General features: G+C 44.2%; 1 protein-coding gene across 5 annotated transcripts in view; it reads left to right on the top strand.

The window, feature by feature from the left end:
- Positions 1–26364, top strand: part of robo3 (roundabout, axon guidance receptor, homolog 3 (Drosophila)) — a 514962-nt gene that overhangs the window by 311501 nt on the left and 177097 nt on the right. For all 5 annotated transcript variants that reach the window (XM_068053853.1, XM_068053848.1, XM_068053850.1 and 2 more), the window contains exons 3-4: positions 23906–24063; positions 24733–24853. In XM_068053853.1, the coding sequence (XP_067909954.1) occupies positions 23906–24063; positions 24733–24853 (279 nt within the window). The remainder of the gene's footprint in view (positions 1–23905; positions 24064–24732; positions 24854–26364) is intronic.

The raw sequence follows: 26364 nt of genomic DNA, 5'->3' as shown, positions 1-26364 counted from the left end.
GTAAGAGGCGAACCTTATAGTTTTATAATAGAGGGAACGGAATTTTTTAATTATTTCCTTTTACGCCTGGGGGGTAATTTTGACTTTCAGTGATAGTGTAGATATCAGATCAGCCGCCTGTTTTACATCTCTCACCATTAACGTCAATGTCAATGATAATCAGGAGTGATCTACAATGGCGGCTGTATTAATATTAACCATTTTACACTATTGGCTAAGTCAATATCACTCCCTTGATGTGATGATCAAGTCAAGTTATTTGGTATGGTAAGTCCCATAAATTGCCACAATTACTGGATGGCACCTACATTCTACCCTAGTACCTCAACTCTACATAGAAATTCTGAGTGGCAGTGACAATGCAGATTTCTGAGTGACAACAAAGCACATCCAAATGAGATGTTAAATGAATGGGATCTCGGACGATATCTGCAACAACTTCATAAAGTGTGTACGCTCCCAAGTAAGGTTGCAAATGTAAGACTCTTTTTAGGTTTAAAACCAGGGTGGGCCTTTTCTATACAATTTACTGGAGGATGGGAGTGTATCTATGCGGAGCGCACTTACCGACTCCTGCCCCGGCATTGCTCGACTGTCTATTCTAAACTCATCAGTGCTGCCCACCTCTCTCCAGGTCCCACTCACTTCTCTCGGTCTCCTGCTCCTTGCCAGTTCACAACTGAGGGAGTGCATGAAACAAACAATGCAAGTTAAAACCAACATTCAATTGTTCTGGAAACTGCAAAAACTGAGAGGGAGGGGTTCTTATACATGGGTCATAGTTTCTTTTCAGGATTTTTAGATAGAAAGTAGAGTGGTTGTCTTCCATGTGAATCTATATGATACCAGGAGTATCCACTCACATTTGCATTGTGTTTATAGAGTGCATGCCTATGTTTTCAGAATAACAGAATTGTTCAGAGCACAGAGGGAGGCCATTTGGCCTGTTGTGTCTGCACTGGCTCTCTGAAAGAGCAGTTTACCTAGTGCCACTCCCTCACCTTTTCCCCATAGCCCTGCACATTGTTCCTTTTCAGATAACAGTGCAATTCCCTCTTGACTGCCTCGATTGAACCTGCCTCCATCACATTATCAGGTAATGCATTCCAGATCCTAACCATTTGCTGGGTGAAAAAGTTTTTCTTCGTGTCACCATTGCTTCTTTTGCCAGTTACCTTAAATGTGTGCCCTCTTGTTTGCGAAACTTCCACCAATGGGAACCGTTTTTTTCTTATCTACGCTGACCAGACCCCTCATGATTTTGAACACCTCTATCAAATTTCCTCTCAACCTTCTCTTCTTCAAGAAAAACAGTCCTAACTTCTCCAAACTATCCACTAACTGAAGTTCCTCATCCCTTGAACCATTCCTGTGAATCTTTACTGCATTCTCTCTAATGCCTTCACATCTTTTCTAAAGTGTGGTGCCCAGACCTGGACACATTATTCCAGTAAAGGCCGAACCAGTGTTTTATACAAGTTTAACATAACTTCCTTGCTTTTGTATTGTATCCCCCTATTAATGAAGCCTAGGATGCTGTATGCTCTATTAACTGCTCTCTCAACCTGTCCTGCCACCTTCAATGATTTATGCACATATACACCCAGGTCCCTCCTTCTACACCCCCTTTAGAATTGTACCCTTTGGTTTAAATTGTCTCTCTGCTTTCTTCCTACCAAAATGAATTGCTTCACACTTCTCTGTATTAAATATCATCTGCCACTTGTCCGCTTATTCCACCAACCTGTCTATGACCTTTTGAAGTTCTACACTACCCTCCTCACCATTCACAATGTTTCCAAGTTTTATATCGTTCACAAATTTTGAAATTGTGCCTGGTACACCAAGGTTTAGGTCATTAATATATATCAGGAGCAGCAAGGCTCCTAACAATGACCCTTGGGGAACTCCACTACAAACCTTCCTCCAGTCTGAAAACAACCATTCACCACCACTCTCTGTTTCCTATCACTCAGCCAATTTTATTCCACGAACTATAACTTTGCTCACAAGTCTGTTGTGCGACACTCCTATCAAATGCTTTTTGGAAGTCCATGTACACCACATCAACATTATTACCCTGATCAACCTTCCCTGTTAGCTCATCAAAAAACTCCAGCAAGTTAGTTAAACATGATTTGCCCTTCACAAATCTATGCTGGCTTTCCCTAGTTAACCTGCATTTGTCCAAATGACGATTAATTTTGTCCCAAATTATCGTTTCCAAAAGCTTCCCCACCACCGTGGTGAAACTGACTGGCCTGTAGTTGCTGGGCTTATCTTTACACCCTTTTTTGAACAATGGTGTAACATTTGCAATTCTCCAGTCCTCTGGCACCACCCCTTAATCTAAGCAAAACTGGAAAATTATGGTAAATCACCCATTCTTTAAATATATAGAAAGTTCTCAAACAATCTTTCATTCACTCCAATTATATCCATGCCTGTTAATAATCTGGGCTGTTTATCTCTGTTAAGTGAATATTGGCTTGTTACTATATGTAAGAAGTTTTCTCATGCCATAGTGAAATTGTAAGTGCACTTTTTGTTCATTTGTGTAACTGAAAACAAAGGGATCTTGTATGTTCTACCTTGTATGCAATTCAATTTATTCTCTGCTATTTCAATTATCTATTAAACTATCAGTGACCTCTGTGTTAGACGTAAAAGTGTACAGGAAATTGTGCAGCAGATAATTTCCCCTGATGTTTTCACAGTGTAAAATATTGTGGTCTCTGGGTTATTTATTGAACAGGAGAGAATGAAGACACCAGAGGCAGACAGCGCCATGCAGAATGTATGCCCTTGTTCAGAGGAGATTTGTGGCTCTGGATCTATGGACTGTGTCTCAATGCAAAGCCCTCAGGCAGTTTGAGGTGTTCTCTCAAGTCAGTCACAGTCCTTATAGACTCGATCCTCATTAATGATAAAGCCTTTGATGTTCAGGGACAGGGGTGTTCAGTATAAGGAGTAAGTGAGTCTGCAGTGTTGGGCAGAAGGGAATGGACAGATGCAAGGACTCAAGTACAGCGTGTGCCTTTTGTTTGGACGTGCTGTGTGATGCCTCAAATTCTGTTTGTTGTGCTCTGTTGGAATGCCACTGTTTGTCCAAGCCTTTATTGATGTCTGTCCTGTTAATTAAGGGTTCCTTCCCCTTGGGGATGGGGGAGGGGTGGTGGGGGAGACTAGGGGGGCTGCTGGAGCTTAGCTTCTATCTCGTAATGTGAAGCATGCCAAGTCCCAGGAGGCTGAGGGGCCATCTGCCGCTGTGTCCCCAGTAATGAAGCCCTGTTGCTGGGACAAAGGCACATATTGATCCATGCCTAATATTCACACATAGAACAACCTTTCTTTCAAACTGTCTCATGCCTGTCTGCCTTAGGGCCTCAATGTAGTATCAGTGCTGCTTTATTTTAGCTCCTTGTGTGGCTTCTAAACTACAGCTGCCTGGTGACAGCAGTTGGAACCTCTGAGTCTGATAATATATCAAACCTGCACACCGCAAAATCTCTTCTCTTCGCTATTCGCTTCTAGCATCCTCCTGATCTGCTGAACCCTAAATGTTTTAAATTTATGCTGATTGGATGATTCGGTGATGGGATCAACGTGGTTGCTAGGACTTGGTAGTTGTCAGCAAGAACAGGACGCTGGGGACTTCTCAGGGGTCAGGAGTCACAGTCATAATCTGCCAATAACCAGAGGGTATTGTGGGTAATTGTAAGCACCTAATCGGGAGTTAGCCTAATATATTTTTGATTAGTACTCTCTCAATGGAAAATCTGGAGAACATATGGTCGACATATTGTACGTGACAAGCATGGGAGACATGACCTTCAACCTAGTGTTCTGACTATAAGATTTGATTAAGATAATTTTTATTGGAAGCGTACATAGTTGGATTGATGGCTTCAGGCATCTCAGTCCCAACAAAGTGCAGACAACAGTCAACGAGTTTGTGACAAATGGGATGCAGCTACAAGCCTTTTACTTCAATGCCCTTGCTTACCACCCCCCTCCCCACCCCCATCATCTCACTAACCCTGCCAATATATAATAAAAACAGAAAATACTCAGCAGAACAAGCAGCATCTGTGGAGAGGGAAGCAGAGTTAACGGGCTGGATTTTACAGTGGATGGACCGGAGCCGGCCTCCGACATAAAAGTCAGTGGCGAAACCGCTTCCACCTCACCTGGGGATCTGTTCCACATTTTACAGGTCCACAGACTTTAATTGTTCCAAGGCGGGACTTCCACCAGCTTGAGGGAAGAAGTCCTGCCTCATTGAGCTGCTGACCAATCTGCGGGCCGGCGGTTCATAGTCCCAGCAGCGCCACCAGGAGTGGTGGCCACTGCTGGGACTGCAGCCCAGCCGAAGTCATGGAATTGGGAAGATGGGTATGTTTTGGTTGCCTCACCGGGGTAATTGGCGAGGCAAGGGTGGTCGATTGGAGGGAAGGGGGCTTTTGCCCAGGCGGCTTTTCCGAGCTGCAGGACGCCCGCTTACCACGCGTAAAATCCGCGTGGAGGCGGGCGAAGGCCCTTAAGTGGTAAAATTTCAGCCAACGTTTCAGGTCTGTGACTTTTCATCAGAACTGAATTAGATGGGGGGTGGGGGGTGGTGGTAGTGGCTGATGGTGGAGTATGGGGGGCTGATGGTGTCATATGAAGCGGGGGGGGGGCTTATGGCATAGTGGTAATGTCAGTGGACTAGTACTCTAGAAGCTCAGGTTAAGGCTTGGGGACAAGGGTTCAAATCCCACCATATCAGCTGTCATCCTATTATTCAATAAAATCTGGAATTGAAAGCTAGTCTCAGTAATGGTGCCATGAAACTATCATCAATTGTAGTAAAAACCCAACTGGTTCACTACTGTCCTTTTGGGAAGGAAATCTGCCATCTTTACCGGGTCTGGCCTACATATGACTCCAGATCCACAGCAATGTGATTGACTCTTAACTGCTCTCTGAAATGGCCTAGAAAGGTTATCACTTCAAGGGCAATTAGGGATGGGCAACAAATGCTGGCCTGCCAGAGAATCCCACATCCTATGAAAGAATAAAGAACTAGCAAAGGTCAGAAAAGTATTAGGTTTAAGCAACTGAAGGGAGGCGGTGGTGGTGGGGAAGAGAAAAAAAGGGAAGATGTGTGATAAGGCAGAGGGCAGGATAGATAAAATAACAAAGATGCCATGGGACAAAGGCAAAGAGCATGCTAATGATTGTAGTGAAAGACAAAGCATGAGTCCAGTGAGAGTGTTAATTGCAGAATAATGAGCAGCTCTAAATAAAAGCAAAATACTGCAGATGCTGGAAATCTGAAATAAAAACAGAAAGTGCTGGAAATACTCAGCAGGTCGGGCAGCATCTGTGGTGAGAGAAGCTGAGTTAATGGGCTGAATTTTGCCAACCTCCTGACATCAGGGGTCATGGCAGGGGGTGTCTGGAAACTACTTCCAGGAGAGGCCTGCCATGGGCCTTGACGCCGGGAAGGCCCCACCCCATTTTACCGGCGACAGCGAGGCCTTGGGTTAGCCCCCACCGCTCAACAAAAAAAATTCATTAACATATTACAATACATGATAATAAAGGAATAATTACCTACCTTTCGACGACAGCCGTCCCAAATCGATATTACGGCCCGTGACCAGAAGTCCCACGCCTTTGGACTTCTGTTCAGAAATCCGAGGCGAAACACTGGTGGGAAGGGGGGAGGAGTGAAGTTTTCCGGGTGGGGGAGGGGAAGCGGGGTAAACTGTTATTATTGGCTGAGGAAATGGTGGGAAAGGGTTGAAGGGCGAAGATATCTATGTTTGAGGGTGAAAGGTCGGGACCGGCAAGACAGTTTTTTTGGGGGGGGGTAGAGGGAAATAAAAAACTTGTTAGGTCATTGGGGGGGTGGTAGAGGGGCTTCGTTCTTTTATTGAATGTGAAAACTTGAAACACACTTGCATTTCTCTTTAAAATTTAAATGTCTTGTAAGGGCTTGAAGGCCTTTAAAAATGGTGCCGGTGCAGTGGCGCCAGACACCGTTGCCGGGGACGGAGCGCCCGCCCCCTCTACGTCATCTGGGGCAGGCATTCCACCCCCCTCCATGGAAATGAACCTCTGTGCGAAATATCGCAGCTGCTGAGCAGCGCACAAGTCGCACATGCGCTGCCCCTTTTTTTAAGCTTGCCGCTGAGATTGGCAGTGAGCTTTTAAAGTTCAGGTCAATGTTTCAGGTCTGTGACCTTTCGTTCCTATAATTCATTAACTTATTTTATTAAAACAGTAATTAATAAATAGCATCATAAGGGAAACTGATTATCTGAGGGAGCTGGATTAATATTGGTAGAGGTTCAATTAGCAACATGAAGTGCATCAGTTTGAATAGTTCATGCATATTCAATAAAGTTATGGAAGGAGTCATGAATGGTGCCAGCAAACAACACCTACTCACCAATAACCTGATGATCAACGCTCAGTTTAAGTTTCGTCAGAACCACTGAATCCAGAGAGCTGAGGTTATCAACATCAAAGCAACATTCGACCAAGTATGGGATCAAGCCAAACTCTGGTCAATGAGGGTCAAAAAGAAAGGTCTGCAGTGGCTGGAGTTGTATCTGATACAAAGGAAAATGGTTGTGATTATCGAGGCCAATGATCACAACTCTAGGACTTTGCTGCAGGAATTCCTCGGAGAAGTGTCCTTAGTCTAGTTATCTTCAGTTGCTTCATCATTCACGTTATGTAAGTGCCAGTCTAAAGGAAGCCCAGCCACCTTCCATGACCTCCATTAGCACCACTGTCACCGAGTCCCCCATCCCCCCATTCCATCAACATCCTGGGGGCTACTATTGACCAGAAGTGTAACTGGATTGGTCATACCACCCCTGTGGTTGGGCCGATGCTGGGACGAGTGGCTCACCGCCTTATCTCTCAAAGCCTCTCCACTATTTACAAGGCTCAAATCAGCCTGGATAGGTACAACTGCAATGACAAGAAGTTTGACACCATCCAAAGCGGAGCAGTTCACTTGATCAGCTCCTCAGTAACAAGATACTCCACCATTGGTGCACTGTGCCTGTTGTCTGTATGATATAGAGCATGTACTGCAGCAAAACACTAAGAAAGAAAGAACTTGTATTTATAGAGTACCTTTCACAATCTCGAGGCATTCTAAAGTGATTTACAGTCCAATAATACTTTTTGAAGTGTAGCCACTATTACAATATGTCAGGCAATTTATACACAGCAAGGTCCCACCAAACAGCAATGAGTTAAATGACAAGATCATGTTTTAGTTACAGGATAAATGCTGGTTAGGAACCAGGAGAACTTTCCTGATCTTGCATCGATTCTTTTACATCCGCCTGAGAGGGAAAACTTGGCTTAACGTCTCATCTGAAAGGCAGCATCACCAATAGTGCAGAATGCCTTCAGTTCTGTCAGCCTAGATTATGTGCATAAATCATTGGAGTGGGGCTTGCATCCATAACGTACTGAGGCCAAACTGCAACCATTTGGTCCCGGCGAACCAAAGTTACTTCAGTAGCACCTCCCTCCTCTGTGACTTCTTCCACAGAATAGCAATGTTGTGGGAGCATTATCACGTACAAGCTTCCCTCCAAGTCACACAGCACTTGAACATATATCATCATTTTTACATTGTTGATGGGTCAATCTCATTGAATTTCCCACTTCAAGTATGGAAGCACCTACACCTCATGGACTACAATGTGTTCAAGGAGAAGGCCTACCAAAACCGTCTCAGGGCAAGTTGGAATGGTCAATAAATGTGGCCTTGACAGCATGGCCCACATTCTAGGAATTTTTTTTTTGAACTTCCATCTCATAGTCAGGCTGAGTAATGCCATGAAAGCCAATTCCCTGAATTGTATTTATCAAACTTCTCAATTTCTTTTATTATAAAGCTGAAGTAAACATTAATCACAATTTGTTTGGCACAATTTGATCTCAGGAAGTCTTGAATTTAATAGTTCTATTGGATGTCTGCATATTTCCGTTACTTGTTATTTATGTGATTGTGAAGGACATATCTGCATATTCCAGTTCAGTTAATTTCCCTGTCCGTTTATTGGATGGAACACCACATGGAAATGAGGCATTTCATCATGGGGTGGGGGAGGAAAGGGAAGCTGAACCTTCCAAATCACCTCACGCTCTGATCGATCAATCATGGTACTGCATTGGTCACAGAGTGACAGAGTTGTCTGTTTCCGGGAATGAATACATGCCAAGGAATTCCCAGTCTTGTCCTCCAACATGAAGATGTGTGGACTGGTTGTCGACATTATAGGCTATGAAATGTCTGTTACAAGATTGCTTGCACACTGGAAAGTGTTGTTGATATGTGTGCTTCCTGTTCACCCATCATCCTTATGTTCACTGGCCTACACTGTTTCCTGATCCAACAATGCATTGAGCTTAAACTTCTCATTCTTGTGTTCAAATTGCTCCATGGCCTCTCCCTATCTCTGTAACCTCTGAGATCTCAACATTCCTTCAATGCTAGCCTCTTGTGAATCCCCAATTTCCCTTGCCCTAGGCCTTCAGCTGCCTAGGCCCTAACCTCTGGAATTCCCTCACTAAACCTCTCTACCTCTCTAAGACGCTCCCTAAAACCTATGCCTTTTCCCAAACTTTTGGTCACCTGTCCTAATATCTCCTTATTTGGTTCGCTGTCAAATTTTGTGTAATAACACATTGGAATTTTTTACTACATTAAAGGCATGATATAAATGCAAGTTATTGTTGATGCAGTCGTGCTGAATTTTAAATGGTGTCGTACCAACAGCTGAGTCAAAAACATCACCCAGGAGCTAACAATAGACTCAAACTGGGATGTGAATGTAATCATAGAGATTTTGTGTTGAGGAAATTCCATAAACTTTGATATGCCGGTCTTCTCGTTCAAGCAAGATATGTGATAGGAATCAATCTCAGGAAACCAAGATGAGGCGCAATGGAAGAGCAATCTTTGAGAGACAGATGGAAGGAGAGACTTCAAATAACATCACACCATTAAATATGTGATTTAAAATTCAATCAAATAATTGAATCAGGCACAAAACTGGAGCTGACTTGATGTTGGACACTGTTACAATTGGACCGGAATCATTGTGCTGCAGGCCTCGTATCAAACCTTGTAGGCTCTGTGAGACGTTGTTTAAAAAAACAGTCAACCATTAGTTGCCCCGTGAGACCAAATCACTTCGCAAGACCTTAAGGCAGGTCATCGCAGATTAAAAGGAAATGAAATCATTTGTTCAGAATGTGGAGTGAGGTGAGGTGGGGGTTTCAATGGATGTGACGAAGAAATCCTGAATGCAGTGTTACGACCTGATGAGAAAGTGGTCTAGGAGTTCCTTTCAGCCTTCACCTGGTCTTATCGTAATAGGGTTTAATTTTAAACGTGCCGTGTTTTTAACTCCCCCTTGGTGAATCCTTGTTCACTGCTTTCCGATGATAAGGCAAAGAAACCAGCACAAACAGGCTTTCTTAGGTTTAAACAAGAAAAGTTGAAATTTATTAAACTTAAACTCTAATTCGGTTGACGCCTATAGATACACACTAGCATGCATACGTGACGCACACATGCAAATAGAGACAGAAAAGAGCAGAAGAAAAATAAAGTGGAAAAGTGTGATGCAATATCTGAAGAGTTTTTGTTATGGTTCTTCAAGCTCACTGTAGAGTCCTTGATTGTTGGTAGATCTTGCTTTTTGTTGGGGCCCAGTATTCTTCTTAAACTTTGTTCGCTGTAGGACACTTTTTTCTCTTGGGGTTCATGTGTCTTCAGTGGATTCAGAGGCTTGTGAGAAAGAGATGGGAGCAGACAGGTGAGGTCTTCTCAGTCCAGGAGCAAACAGACACTCTCTATTCAAACTGTTTGTACAATTCAGGTTGCTAAGCAGGTTAGTCATGTGACTAACTGGTCTGACCACATCTTGGCTTGTATAACCTTAGCAGTCTCTGGAATGCTCCTCTATTATATAATACCTGATGATCAAGGTCCATTGTGGGCTGAATGTGTCAGGGGATGGTTGTTTGTCCTTCCAATCACTGCCTATTAATATGCAAATCTTTTCCAGCCACGGCTGATCTGTTTAACAAGTCCTTTCTTCACTCCAGTAACAGTTTAGAATCAATGTTCATGACAAAATTAATGTGCCTCATTCTTGGCAGGTGGAGACTTAGCATGACAGCAGTATTTTTAAATTTGAGTCTGTTTCCATCGCTCCTGACTTCTGAGTCACAACATTGTGAGACCTTTGGAAGTGCTAACAATGTGCTATATGAAAGTGAGAGCCTTGCTGCTCATTGACCTACACAACTATCAAATCGACGTACTCTTGATATAGCACAGGAAGACTACACTTTTTAGCTCCACATACGCCTGTTTATTTTTCTACTGCATATCTCTTTTCCATTACCATTGTGAAAATAGAGGATTATCCACTCAATATTAATCTTGACCACATAACAGCAAATATGAAGATTCTCGGTTCAATATTTCTTTCCTGCCCTCTTTAAAATTTCTTTAATGAATTTTGGGTGCTTGCCAAAATGATGGGTAATCATTACTGAGAATGGAACTCTTTTTGTAGTCTATGTTGGTTTCATTTTCATGGAGATTCATGTGGTGGTCGCGATGTGTTTCCATTGTAATGGCATTCAATAAGACAGAGCTTCATCATACCTGCTGTAGAGCACACATGGGGTGCTGCACAGTGTCGCCTTTTGCTCATGTTCTTGTCCCAGTAGGTGTGAATCGGTCCCTCTTAAATACATGGTGCCAACTGTGGCTGAGTGGGTCGCACTCTGAGTAAGAAGATTGTGGGTTCAATTCCTACTCCAAAACTTTGAGCACAAAATCTAGGTTCAAACTCCAGTGCAGTAGTGTGGGAGTGCTGCACTGTTGGAGGTGCCATCTTTCAGCTGAGACTTTAAACCAAGGCCCCTGCTGCCTTTTCAGGTAGATACAAAAGATCCCACAGCACTATTCTGAAGAAGAGCAGGGGAGTTTTACCCTGTGTCCTGGCCAATATTTATCTTAACTAATGCAACTAAAAAAAATGATCTGGTCATTGTCACATTGCTGTTTGTGGGAGCTTAATGTGTGCAGATTGACTGTCGCATTTCCTACATTACAACAGCTGATGACACTTAAAAATGTACTTAATTGCGATAAAGAGTTTTGAATAAAATCAGCTAACAAATCAGTGACATGATAGAACATAGGAGCAGGAGTAGGCCATTCAGCCCATCGAGCCTGCTCTGCCATTCAATACCATCATGGCTGATCATCCACTTCAATGCCTTTCTCCCACACTATCCCCATATCCCTTTATGTCATTGGTAAAACTCTGATTAAAACATATGGCTGGATTTTGTTCTCCCCCAGGCATTGAGTTCCATGTCTGGGGGGGGCCTGAAGATGCCTCTGGGAAAGGGCAGCCACGCACCCCAACACCAGGAGGGCCCGGCCCGATATTCCGGCAGCGATGGAACCTTGTGGCAGCCCACCCCCTCGAGGGCCACGGGCCCCAAATTGAATATTTAAATAAATTAAAATGAACAAATTAGTGACATTCATGTTGCTACCTGACGTCCTGCTGCAATCTTTGGCCCGGTGGCCGACACTCTCATGCCTTCAGATCCCCGTCCAGGAAACGAAGTGCCACACTAGTGGGGAGAGGGGAGGAGGTACGTTTATCTGTGTGGGGGGTGGGGTGGGGGGTGGGGGGGGAAAACGGGGTCAAGTTAACGTCATGGATGTAGGAGATGGTGGGAAGGGTTGTAGTTGAAAGTTTGTGCACTTTGTGGGGGGATGGTCAGATGGTAAAGGTAAGTGTTTTGGGGGAGGAAGGGCAAGTAATTAATTTAATTGCTATGGGGGATGGGACAATGGCAAAAGAAATGTATTTATTTATTTTAATTCACTTTATCCTTAAATATTTAAATTTCCTGGTAGGGCTGACAACCCTTTAAAAATGTTGTCAGTGCCTGTGCACAGGCAGCTAACCCTATTGCCGGGGATGGACAGACCGCACCCTCCACGTGGTCGGGGGTGGGGCTACTTAATGAGCCATCAAGCGGAAGATTGCGGTGGCTCTGTGACATGAGGCCCGCATTGGCGGGCTGCAGTTTTTCTCGCCCGCCGCCAAAATTCAGTACATGGGGCCCACATGATGGGTGTCACTTGATACTTTCAACCATGTTCATGCTTTTGGTGAGAAGCAGTGCTTCAGGTGTATAGCTGACTCATGACTGAAAATCTCACACCTAGGATTAGCCCAGTGTTGACAGCTCTGGGTAATACATACAAACTACAATAGTCAAGCTTTTTTTAATAGTATTTGCCTATGGGCTATATAAGTGCGTCTCAGACTGATAATCACCTGTGGGTCGGTTCCATCTGGAAAGCCTTATTAATTTGATGAGATCACATCAGGAACTGGCCTCATTAATCCAATTTGGGTTTCACTGAATCAACAGTCCCAGACAACAACTAACAAAACTGAGAGGCTGAATCTGTAATCACGTCTCAGCTTGACTTTCATACTTACCTGCTGTCTAACTCTTCAAGAAGAAAACACTTGCTGATTATGCATTCCATGTTCATCGCTGCAACAATGACAGAAAACAACATTACAATGATACCGGGCCATTAAAAATTAAAATCATATTTGCCTGTCAGGTTATATAAACCCTGTCGGATGCCTCTCACTCATTGAGAGAGGGAAGATTAATCAGGCAGCAGTAGTTTTCTCCTTGACACCACACTAGCACTTGCTCAGGTTACTGTCTGTAATTCTTTGCAATGGACAATTAATTGCTGGTTGCAGTCATTTAACTGTCGACAGCTCACACTTCCATTACACACCTAGTGATTGTTCACAATTAGGGTCGCCGGTCCATGCAGAGTTATTTAATGCATGTTGTGTGTGCACTGTTCCATTGCAGAACCAGAACTAGCAAAATGCTTCCAGCATCTTTATCTCATTTTTTCAGATTCCAGTCAAGGCAAGCATTTCTCACGTCTAAACCTGATTACTCCCTCCCCACCCCCACCCCAGTTCACTGCTACAGATACCTGACCGTCTATATTTGTATGTGTTCCTATTTCTGATTGATTCCCTGCTAGATAAATGCACATATATGGGCATTAGAAGTGAATGGTATTGGGCCTGATTGTGAATCTCACCAGACTTGGTGCTCACTGTTGATGCTCACACACGTAAAGACTGGCCAGTTAGGAGGACGGTCAGCATTTCATGAACTGTTGATCCCAATTTCTTTCTTCTACCACTCTTCCCACAGTGGGGGAAATTGTAGCTGAGCCCAAACCTGACCCTCACTGAACATGGGCACTTTCCAGCAGAAGTTACTAGACTGCAAACAAGAGCTGATGATTGGTCTCTCTCATTTCTAGCCTGGGGTCATGGTCAATGATTGTAGAGGCATTATCAGCTGCCTGCAATCACAACTCAGCAGAGATCAGAGCTGCTATCTTCCTACTGTGCCAGTGATCATTCAGTCAAAAGGTTGTGGGTTCAAGGCCCACGCCAGAGATTTAAACATATAATTTTTTTATTCTTTCATGGGATGTGAGCATCACTGGCGAGGCCAGCATTTGTTGCCCATCCCTAATTGCCCTTGAGAAGGTGGTGGTGAGCTGCCTTCTTGAACCGCTGCAGTCCTTGGGGTGTTGGTACACCAACCGTGCTGTTAGGAAGGGAGTTCCAGGATTTTGGCCCAGCGACTATGAAGGAACGGCGATATAGTTCCAAGTCAGGATGATGTGTGACTTGGATGGGAACTTGCAGGTGGTGGTGTTCCCATGCATCTGCTGCCCTTCTTCTAGGTGGTAGAGGTTGCAAGTTTGGAAGGTGCTGTTGAAGGAGGCTGAAACTTCAGTGTAGTACTGAGGGAATTCTGGATTGTTGGAGTTGCTGTCTTTTGGATGAGACTTTAAACCAAGGCTGCTTGGTCTGCCTTTTCAGATGGATGTATAAGATCCTACAGCATCATTCACAGGCGTATCATAGGAAATAGGAGCAGGAGTAGGCCAATCGGCCCATCGAGCCTGCTCCACCAAACAGATCATGGCTGATCATCTACTTCTATGCCTTTTCCTCCCGCTATCCCCATAATTCCTTGATAGTATGGGGGAGATCTCCTAGTATCTTGGCCAATATTTATCCTTCAACCAAGATCTAAATCAGATTATCTGGTAATTTATTTTACTATTGTTTGCGGGACCTTGCTGTGCACAAATTGGCTCTCGGGTTTCCTACATTACTGTGACTACACTTTGGGATGTCCTGAGGTCATGAAAGGTGCTATGTAAATGCAGGACTTTCTGAAAGCCTCAGATCCATAATAGCCAATGGCCTCAGCAACTGAACATCAGGGGCGTTCTCTCCTCCACTAATGGTTGTATATGGCCTGCTCCTTGGAATGTTCATTGGCCTCCATCAGTACTACGCTCAATTAAGCTAATTGGCAGCTGGTGATGGCTTTACCATTTTCCCTGGAAATAGTCACATAAGCACAGCCTACACTATAAAAAGTACTTACTTTCTAACCCCAGGGGTTCACTATTCCCAAAAGGCTCCTTATGATCAGCTAAAATAGTCCACATTCACATCTCTGCTCCTGAAGTTCCTCGGCAGCATCACAGAATGCAAAGTGGGAGGTGACTGTTAACAGATGGAGTTCATTTATGGCCTGCAAACCCTATTTGTTTACTGCAATCAGATTTTTGTTTACTGTACATGCACTGGAGTGTGTCCAGATTTCCTCTAACCTCAGTCAGAGCAGCGGCAGATGTTACAAAAGATTCAGATGCTGACTCTGTTTTCTGTCGCTTGACCTGGGTTTCTAATCTTTGGTGATGCTAGCTCCACTCCCCTAAATTTCCTGACTCCCCCCCACCCCCTCCCTGCATTGAGCCCCCCCCCCAAACAAACACCCCTTTCCACCCACCCCTCCCTGATCTTCTTATTTACAGCTGTATCGTCACATTTCCAGGTGGCGACATTAATTTCCAGCTTGCATTTAAGGACCAATACTATCAGGAATCTAAACAAATATCAGATCAAGGGAAAGGGTGGGATGTGAAATGGAGCAAAACTGTGAACAGCTACACTGTGAAAGAGTGTTTCGTAGCAATGTCAAACGATTTACACCCTCCCCCAGTCACCGAGATGAAAATTACACCCAGTGACCTGTGGAGAACCAAAAGTCTTCGAGGGGCAGGGCAGAATTGCTCAGCTTCCATTTTGGTGTAAACTCCAAACATATCCATTTTGAATGCCCTATTGATGCTTTTGCCTTCCCACACTCTAAACATATAGGAACTGCGTATACACCCCTTGCCTGAGAGTGATAGTTAAACTCATTTGAGTCAAATTACTGTAATGTTTATAACTAAAATTAAGCACCCTTAACCTGACAGGTGTTGAATTAGTGCCATGCATGGGCTCTGCATCATAATATAAGCAGACAGAACCCACAGTAGCAGCTGTCATTTGTATTTTGTAACTTTTCACCCCCCCCCCACCCCCGTTTTCCTTTTCTCCAGCTCTCTTCATTTCTCCTCCCCTGGAAGGTACAAACTCCTTGCTAGGGTGTAGATCCAAAAGCATGAGGTATACTCCAGCACCTCACCCAACAGGGCATTTGTCCATGTGTTGTCAGAGTTGACAACCCGTTACTTACAAGTCTGCTTCCTCCAAAACTCTCTTCAGATAATTAAATTTTGCTCTGAGATCTTCCAGTCTCTCAGGTTGTTGGGGATGCATCATAAGGCAGAAGAGGCAAACTGTGCCTCCACTCTACCAGTTGGAAACCCAAGATCTTTAAAAGCCCATGTTCTATTAACTGCAAGGTGGCTAACAAAAACTGAGCTTGCAGTAACAGGTACTTTATTCTGAGTATGGTGAGGCATGAGGGTACGCCTTTCTGAGTCCGAATGTCAGTAAATTTAGGCTGTGATTGGCATCCGTGTTTTGCAAGTGACAAGCCCAACCCTCGAATGCCTCCCTGAGCATTTGCTGTGTGGAGGCTTGGCACTGCCCCCTCTCGAAGGGGGAGGATCCTTGAAACTACAGGAACAACGAATGTAATAGTTTTAATAGAAACCTTTCTCTTACAGTAGATACTCGGAGGTCTCGGTATCCTACTAGCATTTCCTTGTATTCTCTTACTGAAGAATGCTTGATTCCTGCCCGATTGACATCATATACCCGTTGGGGCGGGGTGGGGGAGGGGGTGTGGTGTATTGAATAAAGACCCACAGATGCACAATGAAGAATGCAGGAGGCTAAGCCCATCTTTTGAATACCAATAATTAGGATGAATTCCAAACTGTAAAAACATCATCAAAAAGTACATTCATTCAAGATGGAACTGTTTAAGCTCTTGAAATTTTTTTTTGTTGTTGAAGGAAATATTTTCACAGACCCCCCCCCCCCCCAGTCCACCATTTTGTTGGAAATTGGAGTGAGCCGTTTGGTTACACTCAGAATTCTGGGGTCAATTTTAACCTAACTACCCGTGAGGAAGGGGATCGGGTGCAGAGCTGGTTTTTCACCCTGCTGGATTTTATCCTTCGTTGAAGTCAGTGGAGAGCAATATTGGGCAAGGAATAAAGCTGGCATTCCATCCGATTCCATGGGCTTCCTTTTAGGCACATCAGTTAAAATTACCCTCCATAATTCTGATTATAACCAAACATTGGAAAATTGGATAAAAGCTTTAAGGCAAAAATTTACAGGGCCATGGGTAAAGACCAGGGGACTAGGAATAATTGGATAGTTCTACCAAAGAGATGGACTGAAGGAGCACAGAAGGCGGCCAATCATTCTATGATTCTATGATAATCACACAGATAAATACACACCGTGATTTAAAGGGAAGTTAAAGGCTCTTCCCTTCCCCACACAGTGCAGCTGGGCACCATCCAGCACTGGCTGCTGTTAGTTTAAATGCCAGTGTTCTCAATTGGCTGCCTCCTTCTCTGTAAAAGGGGTTAATTGGATCTCGGACATATTGTCCCATACAGTTTGTGTTGTTGTCCAGCTAATAGCACCTAGTTTCACTCAGCTAGGGCAGGTATGCTAATAGGTATCACTGGGGAATTAGGGAGTAGTTTCAAATTTCCTGTTATTATTTCTCAGCCCTTTGGAATGTTTTCCCTTGAAAAAAGATAATTGTCTTTTATATCGCCTGCCTACGGCGCGTATTAACTGCTTCACCTCTCCATTAAAAAGTGTGTTTCTTTTTCCTTTAAAATAGCCCCAGGTTTCTGTGCCCCTGTTCTCTGCTTTACTGAAGTGATTCACACTTGTGATTTGCTTTATCAGACACTTACTTTACAGTGCTCCTAAAGGAGACATCCAAGAGGTGATATTATGGAGTTGTATAAGGTAGTTAGGGAATGGAGTAAGTAAATCTTTAAATTAAATTAGAAGAATAAGACAAGGGGGACACAGGTTCAAACTAGTAAAAGGCAAGTTAGGACAGATATCAAGAAATTCTTTACACAGAGAGTGAATACCCTCAGGCTTGTTTTATTTTTTTTCATTCTTGCAATGCGAACATCAATGGCAAGGCCAGCATTTATTGCCCATCCCTAATTGCCTTTGAGCAGGTGGTGGTAAGCTGCCTACCTCTGAGTGGCTTGCTAGACCATTTTCAGAGTCAACCACATTGGTGTGAGTCTGGAGTCACATGTAGGCCAGACCAGGCAAGGACAGCAGATCTTCTCCCCTGAAGGACATTAGTGAGCCTGATGTGTTTTTACAACAATCCTGTAGTTTCATGACATGTAATTGTACTGAACATTATCTGCACATAAACACTTGTGCGAAATACAGGACAGAACGATTTTGTTCTTCCTTTCAACTTATAAAGGCATTGAGCTGGTTTGACGTTGTTCATAGTTCATTTCCCATGAGATCTTGCAGTTGCCAAAGGGAGTTACATCTTATTCCTCTGGATTCACTTCAAACCTCGATCTTCAAAATTCAAGGACAGTGTGTTAGCCCACTGCACTGGCTTCTTAATTGCACAACTTGCTTAAAGGAATTATGCATCTTTAAAAATATATGCATCTTTAACACAGGAGCTTGTTGCACAAACCTGCGATCCAGCCAGTCTGCCTCTCTGCAACTCAGTTAGAGTGCTAAGTACAATAGCGAGCCTATCGTGAATAACTATCGACATGCAACCTCTGAGGAATAAGGGCACCAGGCTGCAGGCTGCACTGGCCAGAAGTTTCTACCTGGTCAGATAGCATGAGAAACAAACCTGTTGGAAATTAGTGTTGTGATGCTGGAGTTCCAATATTGCTTGCTCTACAACAACCCCAGTTAAGGTGCACAGATCCTTTAACAGTCTCAATGTTCCATTGTTATCCCTGTGCATATAATCCACTTCATTGATTCCAGCTATTTAAGTACTATGTTTTCATCATATACACTCCAGACATTGCAGATTGTTTCACCTCAGTTCAGTTTCCGAATCTTGTCTGCATTAATCAAAAAAACCCTACTGATCACCCTCCCACACCAGCGCCCCTCCTCCTCCTCCTCCTCCTCCCCCCATCCCCCCCGCACCCCGACCTCCAATAATTCAGCTATGTGCCACATATCTCAGGAAAGTTAAGATTTTTATCTACGGTCTATGCTGAGTTAGTTGATCTTTGTCACAGCATTACAAGGGGTGCTAAAGTTGGCATCAACTCTTTTAGAGCAGCGAGGGGACAATCAACCAAACTTCCTGCATCTGATTGCTGACTTTGACTCTTGTTGAATAACAGCATGTGTGTGGACTAGGGAGGAAGACAGGTCTGAGGTTGACTGTGATTGAACATCATGCTGACACTAGGGCAGAATTTCCCACGCTTTTTGGGACCTCGATGTCAGGACCAAATTGGGGAACCTGAGCCAGTACTTGCCGGGAGCGAGACCAGCGAAGTTATGTCCCAAGAGGCGGCCTCCTAATTGGACGACTCCGCACTCGCTGTTCAATTAAGGATGGCAGGATCAGGGGCCAGCAGCTCTAGAGCCTTGACAGCCCCACTGGGAGAGCTGGGTGCTGCTGAGGCAGGTCAGAGACCGTGAGGGTGCCTCAACATGGAGGTGCCCTTGGAAGTGACGGGAAGGCAGCATACCCCTTTAATTTGAGGAGAAACCCCTCTGCTTGGATTATTGGGGCCGTGGGTGCCCCCTTTGCTGATAGTGGCCCCCTTTTTGGGGGGATGGAGCCTGCAATTCCCGATAGCCCCCCTTACTGCAGCAGGGAGGCAGCCTCCATTAAGCTGGTGGCCTTCGCACATGACAGGGGGCTGCTCCACCACTGGCAAAATGCTGGCAAGGCCAGAACCTTGCCCCAATTGATGCTGTCCTTATGTAAATTGGCGGCCTGTTTCCGTGGTGCGGGTAACTGATCCGCATTCCTGCCTGCCCCTCAGAAACCTCTCTGGCAGTAGGAATGCATCGGGAAGCCATCCTGGCACGACTCCCCTCTATTTCCCCTCCCCCACCCACCAGCCTCAAAGCCCACCACCATGGGACTGGGAAAGTTCTGCCCCAACTGTCTTATGCCTCACACATAAAGAATGACCATTTGTGTGAGGCACCAGAGAGGGTCTAGCAACGAGCATCCCAGAGTGAGTGAGCATTGTCAGTAAAGGGGGACAGTAAATCAGGAGGCAAAGGTCATGGGTGCAAGAGGAGACCATAAATATTGGGGCAGTGTGGCAAGCTAAAGAACTTTTACAAGAAGGCACTTAGCCGATTTTCTCATGGCTTGGATCGGGGTACTCGATAATGAAGGTGGTGTCCCAATTATTTTTCAGGTCCTTTTTCCTTTGAAAAATATTTTTCTGTTCAGTTTAATTTTACTATAGTAGTTGGTCCCAAACCAATAGTAGGTGGTCCCAATCTTGCACTTACTCTTAAATCACCTGCACATCAATATAGCCAGGACTATCTCCTCTCTTAACTAAGATGGCGGCAGGAGATCAGTCCCAGGTTTACCCTCCAATATCTTTATGATTTCTAAACTAATCCTGGATCCCATGTCTCTCTCTGTGCAGAAACAAAGCTCCCAGTTTTAATAAACACAGCATGGGGGTGCTTGCTGAAGGCATCTTTGGCTGTCTATGGAGTTGTTATTTCCTATTGTGCACTGTTGAATAGCATTAAAAGAGTTAAATGGGAATTCAGAGCATCGCGCTATATCCAGAGACAGTAAAAAGGTGTTGTGAATGAGTGGGAAGTGTGAATCATTAATACACACCAGTGTCAGACAAACAAACCTGAGCTGTGAACGTCAGACATCACAACTAATGGGGCTGAAGGGAAAATGTGCTTGATTATAAAAAGGGTTCGAATGAAATTAGTCTTTGATACACCACAGTGTGGATTTGTTTAAGGATATTAGGACCATTTGAAGGGAACGTTACTTGGTGAGAGGGCAGCTAGTTTTTATTTATTCCCTCCATTGAGCTGCTTACGATAGTTTGTTCCATTGCCTCCACTGCAAAAAGGAGTTATTTGTGTTGCTGTAGGCACGAAGTAGCGAATGGTGGCCACTCTTTCAGATCTCCTAACTGGAGGACACCTGCTTAAATGACAATAAATGGGTCTTTCTCTAAGCAGATGCTGTTGGTGGCCTATAAGATGGCTGGTGCTGCGCCCTTATTGTGCATGATGTAAAGGCAGGATGTCAATTCATGGGGTTTTCTGGGGCGAATGGTCTTCCTCCTCTGTAATTATCTTGTGATCTAGTGATTGTTTGAGAATGAACTGCAGTGTAGATGATCATCACTGAATGAACAGACATGGTGAACCTTGTGCTGGAAATGCAACTGTAAAGGCTATTACTTTATGGTTGTATTAACTACAGCTTAATTTCTGTTGATCTAAGAAGACTAGATTTTGGTTGCTGTTTGCCTGTAGTCCCTGCTCTTCCTTTAGCACAAAAAACCATGCACAACATTGAAGCCTAACACTATGAAGTGTGATCAGATACAATTATAGACACAAGGGAGTGGTTGTAGGCCAGTAATCTAATTGATGGGTTCATTGGTCATTTATAACTGTCATCAGAACCCTGAAACGACATTACCGACCTGAAATTACTTCAAGACATGAGTTATTATTTGATAATTCATACCATGAAGCCCATTGGGTGATTTGTATTCAGTTTGGGACCTGGTTCTTTGTATATTTCTTCAATGTCGATGAAATGCTTGCTACCGACACTATACCAAGCGATTAACAATTCCGCTAGAATTTGTATATGTTCAACAAGAAATAATTTGTAGTAAATAACTAGCAACCTGGAGTACCTCTACTGGGAAATGTTTCATTTAATCGATGGAAGAGAATATTGGATGGACAAATGAATAGAGAACTGAAGAAAAAAATTAGTGAAGGGGCGATATAGAATGCTGTGCCGTACAGTGCTGAAACATGGACAATGAGGAGACAGAAGGTCAGACTTCTACAAAACCTGGAGCTGTGCAATGAACGAAGGTGAGTTTGAATAAATGGGTTTTAAAAATATTTGTAAAAGTAGAGGGAGATGGAAGGAGGTGAAGAATTTTAGGAAAGGAGTTTGAAGTGTAAGGTTGAGTTGCCTAAAAGATGTGTCACCAAAAATGGAAAAAGGGAGGGGAGATAGATGGGAACTTAGAATCACAGGAATGGGATGTTCAGGAAGGGATGTAGGGCTGGATGTGGATCAGCCATGATCTTTTTTGAATGGCGGAGCAGGCCCGAAGGGCCAACGGCCTACTCCTGCTCCTATTTTCTACATTTCTATGAATGCTTGAGATAGAGTAGGGTAAGGACATGGAATGATTTTTAGACAAGGCGAGAATATTATACTGCATGCACTGAGGGATGCGAAGTCAGTGCAGGTCAATAAAGATAGGGATGATGGGTGAGGTGGACAGTGCAAGTCAGGATACATGTCGCAAAGTTTTGGATGAGTTGGAGTTGGCTTATTGGTGAATTGGTTTGTGTAATTAAACACAAATAGGGCAGAAACTGTGAATCTCCAATTCTAGTCCAGGCATGGGGAGAGAAACGTAAACCATGGTAGCCCGATTCAGCAATATTGTCTCATGCTCCTGGCTAGGGATGCCCCACTTCCACAGTGGACCCTCGTAATTTTTGCATCAATGTGTTGTCTGCTGCCTACAGGACAGTGTGCTTAGTGGTGTTTCTCTTTACCTTGTAAGTATCACTTTGAAACTTGTAACTTCAGTCCTAATCTTGCCCAGTTGTGGCTTTGAAAAGAACGCAGGACAAATACTGTGTGAGAAAACTGGTGTGTACGTGCATTCCCCGGCATAAAGCTGCAGCAGAACGGGAAACATTCTAGATGATGCAGCAGCTCCAACATTGAATATGTTGCTTTTTTCGATCAAGGCCACATAGAATTAATAATCCTGCTGTCCCCAGTGTATTTGCAGAGCTCCCAGGGGAGATATTCAGAATACGTTCTGTGGATCTAATTAATTGCTGTGCTCTTCTGTTCCTGTAATATATGCTGGTTGGGAGCCATGAGTCCACTTTAGCTCTCTCAATGGTTTTTTGACTGACTGCAGGGTTAGATGTTACTTTGGGTAATGGACATATCTTCTATCCATCTGACTGGGAATATTCATTAATTCAGATCAGTCGGAACCAAATTGAATTACTAAAGGAGGGAAAAATGAGCTGGTGTAACTTGGTGTAGTTTGCAGGCAGAAACTAATGCGTACATAGATCAAGGGTGATGTGGGCCATTACAAGCATTAATAGAACTGCTTTGGACTGAATAAATACAGGAATTACTTAGTGGATGCTGATTAGGCTGTTTTTAGTCAGATCATGTTGATAGAATGCAATCTTTACTTTTTATATATTGTAGCTATATCATTTCTACTAAATCTGCAAAAGGCTCTACCATATAACAGGTTAGTGTGAGGAAGGTGCCAGTAGTAAGACACCAGATGATTGCAGTGATGTCTAGGTGACACTACTATGACTGAGTTTGTGTATTGTAGTGGTTCTGCATGAAGCATGAGAAGACAAGAATTTTGAAAAACTTGACAAGGACATTAGCGGTGCAGTGGTTAGCACTGCAGCCTTACAGCTCCAGTGACATGGGTTCGATTCTGGGTACTGCCTGTGTGGAGTTTGCAAGTTCTCCCTGTGATTGTGTGGGTTTTCGCCGGGTGCTCTGGTTTCCTCCCACAGCCAAAGACTTGCAGGTTGATAGGTGAATTGGCCATTATAAATTGCCCCTGGTATAGGTAGGTGGTAGGGGAATTGAGGGGAGGTGGGGATGTGAGAGAGTAATGGGATTAATGTAGGATTAGTATAAACGAGTGGTTGATGGTCGGCACAGACGCAGTGGGCCGAAGGGCCTGTTTCAGTGCTGTATCTCTAAATAAATAATTAAAAATAAATAAATTAGGCCCAGTGAGACCATCACTTTTTCATGCATCAATGCCACCTTCCCTGCCTTCTGTCTCCAGGAACACATTCAATGCTAGTTGAACCTGTTTGCTTTGTCTGCTCCAGTGAACTTCCCCCTTCTAGCTTTCATCACCTTATTAGGTGATAACCTTCTACCCGAGTACTCTTCTTACTTATTTTAATTTGGGTCCCATGGCATTGGAAGTCTTCAATGTAATGAACTGTTTGCCTGGGTTAATTGTGAGCAGTGGCAGTAGGATTAATGCAAATGGTTGCACAAGTGGCGACGATGCTTGGGTTAATCGTGAGTAGTGACTCCTTGTACCGTTTTAAAAAATTCCCAGTATTGTCAGTTAATGAAATCGATTGCATCCCCTGGCTGATGAAGATTTTCTCCCTTGGTCTCTTCACAGTCCTGCGTGACGATTTCCGTCAAACACCCAGTGATGTTGTGGTTGCAGCTGGGGAGCCCACTGTGATGGAGTGCCTCCCGCCCAGAGGGCATCCAGAACCAACCATCTCTTGGAAGAAAAACAACGTCCTCATTAACGACAAGGATGAGCGGATCACGGTAAGCAGGGGCCGGCAGCAGGGAACGCTCAACACCATAGGGAGTGGACAGATGGTGCTGGATTGAGAAATCCCGGTGAGCCCAGAGACTCCGACACGTTCACGTGTTAAATGTTGAGCCATGAGGAGCGAGCCATTCTCTTTAAGTGCAACAAGTCACAGACTGCTATTAAACTGACTGAAACTAGTAAAATATACTCTCCAGATTCCACGGGAGCAATCAGTCTTAAACGATTCATGTTTTACATGAGCCCGTCCTGATTTTTATGTTTCATTTCCTGCAACTCTTTATATTCCTGCTCATTTTTATTGCCCAACTCAAGCCTGCATGGCCGGGTAAAATTTTAATAAAGGCAACATTCTGGACCCTTCAGCATAGCACACTCTGAAACACCCCGCCATCCTAACATACCACATTCCTATACAACCTGTCCCTTCAGCATTCCAATGTATTCTACCCCTCAATCTATCACAGTTCAACATCCCTGTCCCCTCAGTGTACTTCACTCCAATATCCCTGTCCCCTCAGTGTTCACGCTCCAATGCACCCTATCCTCTCTGTACCACACTCCAATATACCAGGCTTCCTCAGTGTACCACATTCCAATATACCCTGTTCCCTCAGTCTACCGCAATCGAATATATATATATATGGCATTTTCTCTTCTAGATCCGAGGAGGAAAGCTGATGATCTCAAACACAAGGAAAGCTGATGCTGGCATGTACGTCTGTGTGGCCACCAATATGGTGGGCGAAAGGGACAGTGAGCCTGCGGATTTGGTCGTATTTGGTAAGCACCATTTTACTAACCTTTTTTTGCCTTCTTTCCACTTGACAGAAGCTGGCCTGCCAAGGACAAACTCGCAAACTCCTGTCAACTCTGCTTTCTCTTCTCCGCTTAACACCCCCCCACCCCCCGCCCCCGCGCCACCACATCACTTTCTTGCCCTCCTCCTCCAGAAGGCAGACTACCTCTGTACAGGCCCAAAGGTGCCAGTTGTCTTGTGGTGCCTCGTCCAAGTGGCCACTCTTCATGTGTGAGCCTCGGTGGCAGTCAGCTATTCAACCACGAGGGGAGTAACCATGATGAGCAGGGACCTCTGGCTCTCTTTAGTCTAGGCTGCCAGTACCAATTACAGCTCCACAACTGCTGCCTATGCTGAGGTCTTCTTGCCTGTATACTACACTGGACAGTGCCCTTTAGGGAGAGTCCAATGTCAGTTGAACCTGCCACAAGGTTAGTGGCCTGGCTTGCTCACTCATCAACTTATCATTTTTTTAGTTTTTTAAAATTTTAGTTTACATTTTCTTCACCAGTTTTTACCCTTTTTGTTCAGGACTAAGAACTATGATTCCTGGTTGGACTGGACAATCTTCAGTACCTTGCTCACTTGGCAATTATTCATGCACGACTTTTGACAGTGAGTGTTGACAGACCATTTGACTGGCAGGGAGAGGGGAATTATGACTGATCCTGTCCTCACCGGACACCCACTCAACTTAGCCTTTCTGCCAAGGGTCACTGGATAATGGTCGGGCACTGAAGTTAAATGGAACATCGCTACTTTTCCTTCTCCCTAAATAAACCTGTTTAGCCATTGGGTGTGCCTGTTTCCTTTCTCCAAAAAAAATCTTCTCTTCCTGTCACATAATGATGAGTTTGACCTGGAAAATAACTGTCCAGGACAGGATCAGGAGTGAGTATGATGACATGAGTCATTAAATAGTTTGCCAATACTCACCATTTACACTTGCACAGGACATTAATGCAGAATGACATAGGATCGGATACCATCAAGTGTTTGACACCTTCAGCACAGGAGGAGGGTGAGGCTGTGGGTCTGGGGGCATGGAGACGGCAGGGCACAATATCTTCAGTGAATATGAAGGTGGAAAGAAAGTTAAGTTAGGTGTCCAGTGGCTCTGGTTGGTAAATTCCTCACCTGGTGTGGCAATGAGACAAACCAGGATGAATCCAGGTTCTACTCCTAGTGTTGCTGACCTCAGCTAGAGTGTTGATGGGACACTGCAATTGGGCTCATTACTCCTTAGTCAGCGAAGGGAAAAGATAATTCAGAGGTTTTTATTCCTATTGTGTGTTTAAGAACCACTGTCTTATTATGTGACATAGTATCATACAAGATGGCCAGACCTTTGCTCCTGTAAGAAACTAAATGAGTCAGAAAACGTTTGACCTTGTCAATGTTATAACTGCTCCTGTTCAGTGAGACTGAATGTGGGCACTTGTTTTGCAACTCAGAATGATACCTCAGCAATCTCTGCCCATCTCCCCACTCCCCA

The sequence above is a fragment of the Heterodontus francisci genome, chromosome 22 (genome assembly GCF_036365525.1).
Source record: "Heterodontus francisci isolate sHetFra1 chromosome 22, sHetFra1.hap1, whole genome shotgun sequence".
NCBI classification, from domain to species: domain Eukaryota; kingdom Metazoa; phylum Chordata; class Chondrichthyes; order Heterodontiformes; family Heterodontidae; genus Heterodontus; species Heterodontus francisci.
The sequence above is the reverse complement of the archived record's forward strand: the minus strand, read 5'-3'. Positions and strand labels throughout refer to the sequence as shown.